General features: G+C 41.0%; 1 protein-coding gene across 2 annotated transcripts in view; it reads left to right on the forward strand.

The window, feature by feature from the left end:
- Positions 1 to 12,437, forward strand: part of MOSPD2 (motile sperm domain containing 2) — a 68,269-nt gene that overhangs the window by 46,388 nt on the left and 9,444 nt on the right. For both annotated transcript variants that reach the window (XM_065900668.1, XM_065900669.1), the window contains exons 10-13: positions 4,725 to 4,837; positions 7,193 to 7,289; positions 8,060 to 8,156; positions 8,782 to 8,911. In XM_065900668.1, coding sequence (XP_065756740.1) covers positions 4,725 to 4,837; positions 7,193 to 7,289; positions 8,060 to 8,156; positions 8,782 to 8,911 — 437 coding nt within the window. The remainder of the gene's footprint in view (positions 1 to 4,724; positions 4,838 to 7,192; positions 7,290 to 8,059; positions 8,157 to 8,781; positions 8,912 to 12,437) is intronic.

Consider the following 12,437-nt stretch of genomic DNA (forward strand, 5'->3'; position numbering starts at 1 on the left):
GCTTCTGAGGCTCCTGGGAGAGATTTCCCTTTCTCTCCTTTGTTCTCACAGCTCCCAGGGGCTCAGCTTTGGATTTGGCCGCGCCTCTGCGTGTAGGTCGCTGGAGGGCGTCTGTTTTTTGCTCAGACAGGACGGGGTTGAAGGAGCCGCTGATTCGGGGGCTCTGGCTCACTCAGGCCGGGGGGAGGGAGGGGCACGGAGTACGGGGCAAGCCTGTGGCGGAAGAGGCTGGCGTGATGTTGCACCAGCCTGAGGCCCGCCGTGCATTTTTTCGGGGAAGTTGTCCCTGGATCCCGGGAACCTGGCCATAGCGGGCTGCACAGGCTCCCCGGAAGCGGGGTGTGGAGAGTGACCTCTGCTCGCACACAGGCCCCTTGGTGGCGGCAGCAGCAGCCTTAGTGTCTCCCTCCCGTCTCCGGGGTCCGCACTTTTAGCAGTGGCTCGCGCCGGTCTCTGGTGTCCGCGCTTTTAGCAGCGGCTTGCGCCGGTCTCTGGGGTCCGCGCTTTTAGCCGCGGCTCGCACCTGTCTCTGGATCTCCTTTAAGCAGCGCTCTTAATCTCTCTCCTCGCGCACCAGGAAACAGAGAAGAAAAAGTCTCTTGCGTCTTCGGCAGCTCCAGACCTTTTCCCGGACTCCCTCCCGGCTAGCCGTGGTGCACTAACCCCCTTCAGGCTGTGTTCACGCAGCCAACCCCAGTCCTCTGCCTGGTCTCCGACCGAAGCTGGAGCCTCAGCTCTCAGCTCTGTCCGCCCTGGCGGGTGAGCAGACAAGCTTCTCGGGCTGGTCAGTGCCGGTCGGCACCGATCCTCTGTGCGGGAATCTCCCTGCTTTGCCCGCCGCACCCCTGTTGCTGTGCTCTCCTCCATGGCTCCGAAGCTCCCCCCTCCGCCACCCACAGCCTCGCCCGCGAAGGGGCTTCCTAGTGCGTGGAAACCTTCCCTCCTTCACGGCTCCCTCCCACTGGTGCAGGTCCTGTCCCTATTCTTTTGTCTCTGTTTTTTCTTTTTTTCTTTTGCCCTACCCAGGTACGTGGGGAGTTTCTTGCCTTTTGGGAGGTTTGAGGTCTTCTGCCAGCGTTCAGTAGGCGTTCTGTAGGAGTTGCTCCACGTGTAGATGTATTTCTGGTGTATCTGTGGGGAGGAAGGTGATCTCCGCATCTTACTCTTCTGCAATCTTGCCCTCCGCCCTTCTGCCCATTTTTGGATTGGGTTGTTTTTTTGTTATTGAGCTGTATGAGCTGCTTATAAATTTTGGAGATTAATCCTTTGTCAGTTGCTTCATTTGCAAATATTTTCTCCCATTCTGAGGGTTGTCTTTTGGTCTTGTTTATGGTTTCCTTTGCTGTGCAAAAGCTTTGAAGTTTCATTAGGTGCCATTTGTTTATTTTTGTTTTTATTTCCATTTCTCTAGGAGGTGGGTCAAAAAGGATCTTGCTGTGCTTTATGTCATAGAGTGTTCTGCCTATGTTTTCCTCTAAGAGTTTGATAGTTTCTGGCCTTACATTTAGGTCTTTAATCCATTTTGAGCTTATTATTGTGTATGGTGTTAGGGAGTGATCTAATCTCATACTTTTACATGTACCTGTCCAGTTTTCCCAGCACCACTTATTGAAGAAGCTGTCCTTTCTCCACTGTACATTCCTGCCTCCTTTATCAAAGATAAGGTGACCATATGTGTGTGGATTTATCTCTGGGCTTTCTATCCTGTTCCATTGATCTATCTTTCTGTTTTTGTGGCAGTACCATACTGTCTTGATTACTGTAGCATTATAGTATAGTCTGAAGTCAGGGAGCCTGATTCCTCCAGCTCCGTTTTTCATTCTCAAGATTGCTTTGGCTATTCGGGGTCTTTTGTGTTTCCATACGAATTGTGAAATTTTTTGTTCTAGTTCTGTGAAAAATGCCAGTGGTAGTTTGATAGGGATTGCATTGAATCTGTAGATTGCTTTGGGTAGTAGAGTCATTTTCACAATGTTGATTCTTCCAATCCAAGAACATGGTATATCTCTCCATCTATTTGTATCATCTTTAATTTCTTTCATTAGTGTCTTATAGTTTTCTGCATACAGGTCTTTTGTCTCCTTAGGTAGGTTTATTCCTAGATATTTTATTCTTTTTGTTGTAATGGTGAATGGGAGTGTTTTCTTGATTTCACTTTCAGATTTTTCATCATTAGTGTATAGGAATGACAGAGATTTCTGTGCATTAATTTTGTATCCTGCTACTTTACCAAATTCATTGATTAGCTCTAGTAGTTTTCTGGTAGCATCTTTAGGATTCTCTATGTATAGTATCATGTCATCTGCAAACAGTGACAGCTTTACTTCTTCTTTTCTGATTTGGATTCCTTTTATTTCCTTTTCTTCTCTGATTGCTGTGGCTAAAACTTCCAAAACTATATTGAATAAGAGTGGTGAGAGTGGGCAACCTTGTCTTGTTCCTGATCTTAGTGGAAATGCTTTCAGTTTTTCACCATTGAGGATGATGTTGGCTGTGAGTTTGTCATATATGGTCTTTATTATGTTGAGGAAAGTTCCCTCTTTCCCTACTTTCTGCAGGGTTTTTATCATAAATGGGTGTTGAATTTTGTCGAAAGCTTTCGCTGCATCTATTCAGATGATCATATGGTTTATCTCCTTTAGTTTGTTAATATGGTGTATCACGTTGATTGATTTGTGTATATTGAAGAATCCTTGCATTCCTGGAATAAACCCCACTTGATCATGGTGTATGATCGTTTAATATGCTGTTGGATTCTGTTTGCTAGTATTTTGTTGAGGATTTTTGCATCTATGTTCATCAGTGACATTGGCCTTTAGTTTTCTTTCTTTGTGACATCCTTGTCTGGTTTTGGTGTCAGGGTGATTGTGACATCATAGAACGAGTTTGGGAGTGTTCCTCCCTCTGCTGTATTTTGGAAGAGTTTCAGAAGGGTAGGTGTTAGCTCTTCTCTAAATATTTGGTAGAAGTCGCCTGTGAAGCCATCTGGTCCTGGGATTTTGATTTTTGGAAGATTTTAAATCAGAGTTTCAATTTCAGTGCTTGTGATTGGTCTGTTCATATTTTGTATTTCTCCCGATTCAGTCTTGGCAGGTTGTGCTTTTCTAAGAATTTGTCCATTTCTTCCAGGTTGTCCGTTTTATTGGCACAGAGTTGCTTGTAGTACTCTCTCATGATCTTTTGTATTTCTGCAGTCAGTTGTTATTTCTCCTTTTTCATTTCTAATTCTATTGATTTGAGTCTTCTTCGTTTTCTTTTTTGGATGAGTCTGATTGAGATGAGTCTTATTGATTAATGGTTAATCAATTTTGTTTTATCTTCTCAAAGAACTAGCTTTTAGTTTTTTCGATCTTTGCTGTCATTTCCTTCATTTCTTTTTCATTTATTTCTGATTGGATTTTTATGATTTCTTTCCTTCTGCTAACTTTGGGGGTTTTTTTGTTCTTCTTTCTCTAATTGCTTTAGGTCCAAGGTTAGGGTGTTTATTTGAGATGTTTCCTGTTTCTTAAGGTAAGATTGTATTGCTACAAACTTCCCTGTTAGAACTGCTTTTGCGGCCTCTCATAGGTTTTTGGTCATCGTGTCTCCGTTGTCATTTGTTTCTAGGTACGTTTTGATTTTTTCTTTGATTTCTTCAGTGATCACTTGGTTATTAAGTAGTTTATTGTTTTGCTTCCATGTGCTTGTATTTTTTACAGACCTTTTCCTGTAATTGATAACTAGTCTCATAGCATTGTGGTCGGAAAAGATACTTGGTACGATTTCAATTTTCTTTAATTTACCAAGGCTTGATTTGTGACCCAAGATATGATCTGTCCTGGAGAATGTTCCATGAGCAGTTGAGAAAAATGTGTATTCTGTTGTTTTTGGATGATCTGTCCATTGGTGAAAGTGGGGTGTTAAAGTCCCCGACTATGGTTATGTTCGTGTCGATTTCCCCTGAAAACGGTAATTTTCACACAAAAAAATGAAATTGACACAGAAGCTGTGACGTAGCCCCAATTCTACCATAGCTGGGTATGTAATTTTAGGTAATTCACTTAACTTGCTGCCCTTCCATATCTTTGTACATAAAGAGGAAGGATGGCACTAGTTGACTGGTAGTGTGCCACAGTATATAAAAGGTTGATTCCATGCTTTTGTATAGAAATTGGCTAAACACATCTTAAAAGAGTCCTTTTTTTCTGAAGTATTTTTTATCTATCTAAAATAAGTAATTAACTCAACATTACCTTGATCTACTTTCTCTTTTTCATTTTTAAAGAACAGTTATGTTTTTATGAGATATCAGGGACTTGATAGAGGGATAAATATATTGCAATGTAGAACAGATTTTAAAACGCTTAAAAGGGAGGGGAATTCCCGGGTGGTCAAGTGGTAGGACTCTGCGCTCTCACTGCTGAGAGCCTGGGTTCAATCCCTGACTGGGGAACTAAGATCCCACAAGCCATGTGGGCCGGCCAAAAAAAGAAAAACTCTTAAGGGAATGACCATGTTACATTTTCTAAAAAGGCCTATTTACATAGTAGGCACTCACATATAGGTCAACCATCAGGTTACTATATGTTAAATATATAATTTAGATATAATAAACCCATGTTAAAGATTGCAATTTGGATTGAGTCACTATAATGCTTACTTTTTGACCTAATGAACTGCCTGTCAGTGTGAAATTCAATTTATCTTTTTTTCTTCATATATATATATATATATTTTGTCTCTAGGTTAACATAATTGAACCTACTTTCAAAGCAGAAGAGAATGAAAAAGTTGATTCCAAAATGAAAGCTTTCAAGAAACCATTGAGTGTGTTTAAAGGGCCCTTATTACACATCAGGTACTAGTTGAGGATTTTATTTACTATGCTTTCATAATATATCTTGATCATTTTGAGGGAACTGCAAAATTAAGAAAACTTCTGGCCTGTTTTTGAAACTGTGGAAATATAACATTAAGGGTTATCTGAAGACTCACATTGGTTTCCAGATATAGTGGGTATTTGTAGCTACCTTTTTGTTATTTATTCTGTTGAGTGTGTTTAAAGGGCCTTTATCCCACATCAGGTAATAAGAGTGACTATTCATATATTAACAACAAATCTGAATGACATATATTTTTCTCATTTTACTGATAGTGTTTGACTTGCACAAGTGTGAGGTTGCCAGAAATGACACTGAAGTAGCCATTTATCGATTTGACCTTCCAAAAGCTAAAGCTGAACCGGAAAAACAGGGTTTTTACCAAAGCCAAATTTCAGCACATCTCTATTTTTGTCTAGGTTGTTCAATCCAAAAAATTCAGTATTGTTTCCTTATCATGATGTAAAGACCTTTCTCACAAATCTATACAGCCTTATGTTAATACTGCTTTACCAACTTTATTTAGTAATGGTCTACTGTATCATTTTCTATCCCTTTACTTGAAACCTTTCTATGTTACTGTTAAAGACTCATGAACAATAGAGCCAGACATTTTAAACATCAAATCTGAAATTCTCTGACAAGATTGGTTTGTTTACATATATTTTGAATACTGTTCTATTTGGATTTATCTTCACCATCTGCAGGAGTCTGTGGGTGAGAGGGAAGGAGGGAAACACACGTGCATGTTCTTTTCCATGGTTTTTCTTTGTAGTTTCCCCCACTTTGGAATTTGTTTGTTTCCCATTTTTCCCTCTACTAGTTTGGAAGTTACTGTTTTTTCTCTGGAGGCCTGTCAAAACCATAGGTCCTGGCTTGTAACTATCAAGGTATGACTAGAAGATCTGGCTAGGGAGAAAGCCAACTCTGCAATGCCCACCCATCTCTCCAGAAAATCAGTGCTCTCTCTGTGTCTCTCTGTGTCTCTCTCTCTCTGTCTCTCTCTCTCACACACACACACCACACACCCCTAACCAACCTCTGTCTCCCTAGAGCTTTTCATGGTTTTTGTGCTGGATACTGAGAGCAGTTCTGAGATTCATTAACCTTCCTGTTTTTTCTGTGGTATATTTCAGATTGGGTTTTAAAAAGATGCCAGCAACCATGCTAATTTATGTCTTGCCCAAAGCTGGGCACAGCTCTCCTGGGAGAGCACTTTTTTAAAATGTGTGTTCTTTACATGAATAAATATCTCTGATACACACATATTCCTGATATAAAATGAATCTATTTAAAGGTGGAGCTTATAGTCAAGGGCTATCTGAAGAATTCACCTTTTTCTCTAAAAATCACAGTCTGGGCTTCCCTGGTGGTGCAGTGGTTAAGAATCCACCTGCCAATGCAGGGGACACGGGTTCGAGCCCTGCTCCGGTAAGATCCCATGTGCTGTGGAGCAACTAAGCTCGTGTGCCACAACTACTGGGCCTGCGCTCTAGAGCCCGAGAGCCACAACTACTGAAGCCTGTGTGCCTAGAGCCCCTGCTCTGCAACAAGAGAAGCCACCCAATGAGAAGCCTGCGCACCGCAACAAAGACCCAATGCAGCCAAAAATAAAAATAAATTTTTTAAAAGTAAGTAAATAAATAAAAACCACAGTCCTTTGCATCATTTGGAGGCACCCGATTTGGCTCATGTAATTAAACTACATAAACTTTGCTTGAGTCTTTTTATTTTTAAAATACAGTGGCCAGTAATAGTAAAATTTGCATTTTGAGCCTCACTGATTTTTTGACAATTTTTTCCTGTAATTCCCGCCCCATGTTTTGTGTTTTTCTCCTTCCATATTATTTAGAAAAAACCTTTCTATAGTTAGGACTTACTCTGTTACTTAAATATATCCCTGATGACCATTTTAAGTTACACTCTTTTCTCTTGATGTATAAAAATGTGCCCTATTCTAATGTTTGTAATTAGGTAAAGTTGAAGCAGCAATTTCTTCTCTGATTTTTATCTTTCACCTACCAAAGAGTTTTAATAAAGAAACCTTAAGATGGTGCTGATTATAGGACTAATTCAGAATCTTCCTAATTCGCTCCTGTACTTCCCTGTTTTGCTTTTAGATCTAGGGGGAAACCACAGGACTTTTTAGTGTGCATTGAATCAGTAAGATTAAAATACAAACTATATTAGGTATTGTTTTGTAATCTTCTTTGATGAAATCTCTTTATACAAATGAGTGTAAAATATTAACCAAATGTTTTTCTTCAAGCTGATGATTAGATTGTCATTTATTCTGAGCAATACCATTGGCTTATGCTTTTGTTGTCACCTAGCCCAGCGGAAGAACTGTATTTTGGAAGTACGGAACCTGAAGAGAAGAAAGCTTTGATAACGTTGACAAATGTAACGAAAAACGTAGTGGCATTTAAGGTAAATATCTGAAAGATATAAATTGTGTGTGAAAATTGAAAGACTGATAATTTTGAACTTGCACAGTGGTTTTATTTCTGTTTTTAGGCTTGTTATATTGCCTTCTATCTCTGTGTGTCACAGCTTATCTAAAATTTTCCCTGAGGTCTGTATCTTAGTCTTTAATGTGCAGTAATAGGGTACTGTCCAAATTAGTCCCAGGGTTTGTTTAAAAAAAAAAGACACTTTTCATTGTATGAATAATTTAATTCATAGAGAGTGAAAAAAATAAAACTATAAAATCTAAAGTACAGTTTCCCCCAAGTGTGGTATATTCTGGAGTATAGTCTATACTGGATACTAACCTGACACTGAGCATGAAGTATAACAGGACTCCACCACTGCCCCTTATTGTAGGGTATTACTTCCTTAAATCATCTACTTCCTAGATGTCCTTTGATTACTGCTTTTAAGTTTCTGGACACTATTGTAACATGTGTTCTAATGTGTGTTGTTTTTGAACCTGAATTATTAAATTCAGGTGATTAACAGGATAAACATTTAACAGTTGGATTTCTTTTTTTAGTTTAAGAGGAAGGCTAAGTAACAGACTGATGAGTGTTTTTTTCTAGTAGATTGAGATGCTTTTTTCCTGCAGATGGGAAAAGTATTCTATATACATAACCACCAAGATTGTTTTATAGACTTTATTAAGGATTTTTAAGTCATTTTAAAGCCATTTCCCCCCAAAGGGCATAAAGGTTATATGACTACTGTTTTTCTGTAAACAGGTGAGAACAACTGCTCCAGAAAAGTACAGAGTCAAGCCCAGCAACAGCAGTTGTGACCCGGGTGCATCAGTTGATATAGTTGTGTCTCCCCACGGGGGTGAGTTGTCACCTGGCTGGCCACAGTGGGGTGTTATGGGGGGCCTGGGGCTGGGTGATGACTCAGCAAAGCTGGACTGGAATCTAGAAATTAGCAGGGTATCAGCAAGTCACCTCGCCACACTCTGGGCATCTGTTTTCTCACCTGTAAAGTGAGACGGGTGAATGGCTCTCATTAAAACAAAATTTTTTTAAGAAGTAAAATTGTTTAGACTGATGCCAGTTAAAATTGAATTTCAAACAAAAAAATTCTTCATCTTTAGGAGAACTTTTTCCTTTCTTAAGATAGTTCCGGGCTTCCCTGGTGGCGCAGTGGTTGAGAGTCCGCCTGCCAATGCAGGGGACACAGGTTCATGCCCCGGTCCGGGAAGATCCCACATGCCGTGGAGCGGCTGGGCCCGTGAGCCATGGCCGCTGAGCCTGCACGTCCGGAGCCTGTGCTCCGCAACGGGAGAGGCCACAACAGTGAGAGGCCTGCGTACCGCACACACACAAAAAAAGATAGTTCGGTATTATTCATTTTCCTTAGTGTTTTCTAGAATAATGCTTAAGCCACATAGCCAACCCTTTGTCCCTTTGTAAAGGTTCCTGTTTGTTATATAATAAGTTACCCTTTTGGAATGCAGGTTTAACAGTCTCCGCCCAAGACCGTTTTCTGATAATGGCTGCAGAAATGGAACAGTCATCTGGCACAGGCCCAGCAGAATTGACTCAGTTCTGGAAAGAAGTTCCCAGAAACAAAGTAATGGAGCACAGGTATGCTTTTCCCTTACAGGCTCTCAAATTGCAATGGGAAAAATCCCAAAGAGGAATGCACCTACATGGGCTAAGCAGGCATCCCTTCCTCTTGGCATTTGGCAGACATCTAGGCTTACACTGTTGGCCCCAACCCCTACAAGGCTCGGGTACAAGACCTGGAGTTTCTCTAGGAGATTGCTAATAGCAGAGATTTATTTGCTGGCCAATGCAAGAATCTGAATGTGTCAAAATTACAAACAGATTTTCTCTTACAGCAGTTACCTTTGTAGGAATGCTCACCTTACGTACTAGAATGTTTGCTGCAGTGAAACAGTTTCACAAAAATTGTCTAGTAGTGGAAAATGGAAGGGAACCTAAATGTTCATCAGTAAAGTAATAGTGAAATGCATTTGAGAAGTACTCTGAAGCCATTCAAGAGTGTAGTACATCTGTTTGTTCTGATACCTGTGACATACTATTAGGAAAAGAAAAAAACCTACTCACAGAAAAGTATGTATGACAATTATCCTATTTAAGAGAAAACCCTGTGACTATATAGGCATATACATGTATGTCTGTGCATGTGTGCAAAAAAGATGTATAGGAAAGTAGAGGAGAATAGAGAAGAAGGTTGGATGTGGGGGTTTTTTTTCCGGAGTGTGCCCAGTTTTGCTCCCCAAGGGACGCTTGTCAATACCTGGAGACATTGTTGGTTGTCATAACTGGACAGTGGGGTGCTGTGGGCATCTAGTAGGTAGAGACCAGGGATGCTACTCAGTATCCCATCATGCACAAAACAGCACCCCATGACGAAGAATGATCCAGCCCAAAATGTCAGTGGTGCCAAGATTGAGAAAGCTCAGTTGAGGGTAGTTAAGGATGGCCACACTGATGACATTTGAGGAGAACCTGAAGGAAATGAGAGTAGGCCACATAGATAACAGGGAAAAGAGCTTTGCAGGTAGAGGGAACCATAAATGAAAAAGATGTGTGCTTGGCCTGGGTGAGGAACAGCAAGGAGGTCAGTGTAACCTGAATCCAGTACAGGATGCCAGATCATTGCCATAGTGAGAACTTCTGATTTTGAGAGGAGAAACCATTAGCTGGTGCTGAGCAGAGCCATGAGGTGATCGGCTTGTTTTTTTTTAAAGGATTACTCTGGGAGGCTTTGTAGAAAAATAGACTGTGGGCAGACATAGATGAAAGAGTGATACTACTGAGTTAACAACACTTAGACTAGCGCTGGCATATAGCAAGTTCTATTTAAGTGTGGTGCTCTCCTTTATTCATTTAGTCACTAAAACAACCCTAGGTCGTAGGTAGTTATTTTTTCCTTTTTATAGACGAGAAGCTGAGAAACCTAGTAAGGGTTGTAGTTGAGTTGAATCTTCAAGTAAGGAGTTGAAAGAATACAGATGTCAGATGTGGCTGGAACAGAGTGTGAGAGGATCCATAGTAAGAAAGCATGTTGGAGGCAGACAGGGCCCAGAGGAGCAGCTTGGGCACCATTGTAAAACCACTGGGAGAACGTCGACCTGCTCTGAAATGCCTTGGACAAGATTACCCTTTGCGGGCAATTCACAGAGGGTAGGAGAACAAAAATAAGAATGGGCCTGGGAAGACGAGCTTTATTTCCTCTAGGCTAGGTCTAACTTGTACCCAGCGAGAGAGGGTGAAAGTTAGACACAGCTCAGAGGAATATTTAGTAGCCAAATGAAGGAGAACAATACAGGGCGTCAGGAGGGAAAGCAGTAGGTGAGCTGTGTCAGTAAGGCCCGGGGTAGAGTGTGTGCCAACGTCGGTCAGGGATGAGGTGTGAGAGGTGGCCGTTGCTGGTGACGTGATGGAGGTAACTGATGACCTCACGGGGAACATTTTGAGTTGGTAGGAGCCAGATGCCAAAGAAACACAGGTAGTGAGACTTCCGGAGGTTGGGCTTGTCGGGGAGGGACCAGGGTCATGGTTGGAAGGAAGACTGTGTTGTTGAGAAGGGGTTGTTTGGGATTTTGTAATGGGAGATATTTGAGCGTTGTTTAAAACCATAGTGAGGACCCATTTCCGAAGGAGAGGCTGACCTTACAGAATAAACCACTGACAGTGAAATTCCTGAGAAAGTTAGAAGGAACAGAACCTAAAGCCGAGGTAGGAACACGGATCTAGATAAGGCTCATTGTGACAGCTGTGACATGTTTTTAGATGGAGAAGATGTTTAAATTTTCAATTTACTTTTCAGGAGGGCCTACTTTTGAAGTTCTTATCGAACAGTACCTCAAAATTACGGGGTTTTTTCTTTCTTTTTGGTTTTGTTATACATGAGTTGCTTTGTTCTCTTGCTTTGTAAATCAGTTTCTAATGGCTTTCTGTTCTATAACTGTCAAAAGAGAATCACTTACCTCACAGAAACAGCGAGACTTGGTGGTTTGGTACTGAAGGCCCAGGTGAAAGCACCATCTAGAAAGGGTGGCTTCCTGCAAATCGGAAGATCAGGTGAATTCTACTGAGTATCATATAAAAAACTTTTCTTAGGTTATTGAGCACTGTGTGTAATTGTGTTATTTATACCTGCATTAAGAAGCTGGAGGATGTAGGAAAGGAAAAATAATTTTCCCTCTACCCTTCCACGTTCTTGGCTGAGACCCACTGTAATAAAAGACAGATGAACAGGAGAGAAACAGAAGTTTCATAACATGGATACCTCCTGTATACGTGGGAGAGACCCAGGAAAACTGAGTAACTCTCCCAAATGGCCCAAGCCACCACCTTCACTACCATCTCCAGTGAAAGACAAAAGACAGATGTTGTGGGGTGGAGGAAGGCTACCAGGAAAAGCATGGTAAACAAGGATAAAGTTATTACGCTAATTTAGGCAAATTCCTGTCTTCTTGAGGTCCCCAAAATATTCTGAGGTTCCTGAGCTTGCCAGGAAGTGACTTTCCTTACTCACCTAGTAAGGCTGTCTGGAACCCTGTAAGCAAGGTACCAGGTCAGTTGTTTCCAAGGGTCTTTAGTTCCTTAAAGCCATCTGGTCATATCCGACTTCATGCATTTCATTTTCAAATATGACATTCAAGTCAAAACCTTGATAATACAAGCATGTTTCCAATTGTGTCCTGTTACAAGGAGAACACATTCTCATTGAACTTGTGCAAATAACTATATCACCATGAAAATGAGAACATTCACTAAGAGTTTCTAAATTCTGGAGGGATCAGGTATGGAGAAAAATTGTCTCAATTCTGCTTACAAAGGTATAATTCACCAAATTGCAGATAGCTTAAGAGGAAAAGTTCTCCTTAAATCTGGAGAAACAAAACGTGTTTCAATCATTCTCATCAATTCATTCAATCCCATGTTATTAATTTTTGTTCTGCTTGAATTCAGTTTTCTCCATTAGTTCTGGAAATTCTTACCCAGCTCAGTTTTACAGTCTTAAAAGTTATCAGAAACCTGTTTTCTAGAGTACTTGTCAGAGTCCTTTTTGTGAATCTCTTTGAAGGTCAAACGTGTATCTATACAAGTACAATCAAGAAGGTTTAGTATTCTT

Source organism: Phocoena phocoena, chromosome X, assembly GCF_963924675.1.
Source record: "Phocoena phocoena chromosome X, mPhoPho1.1, whole genome shotgun sequence".
Lineage (NCBI taxonomy): Eukaryota > Metazoa > Chordata > Mammalia > Artiodactyla > Phocoenidae > Phocoena > Phocoena phocoena.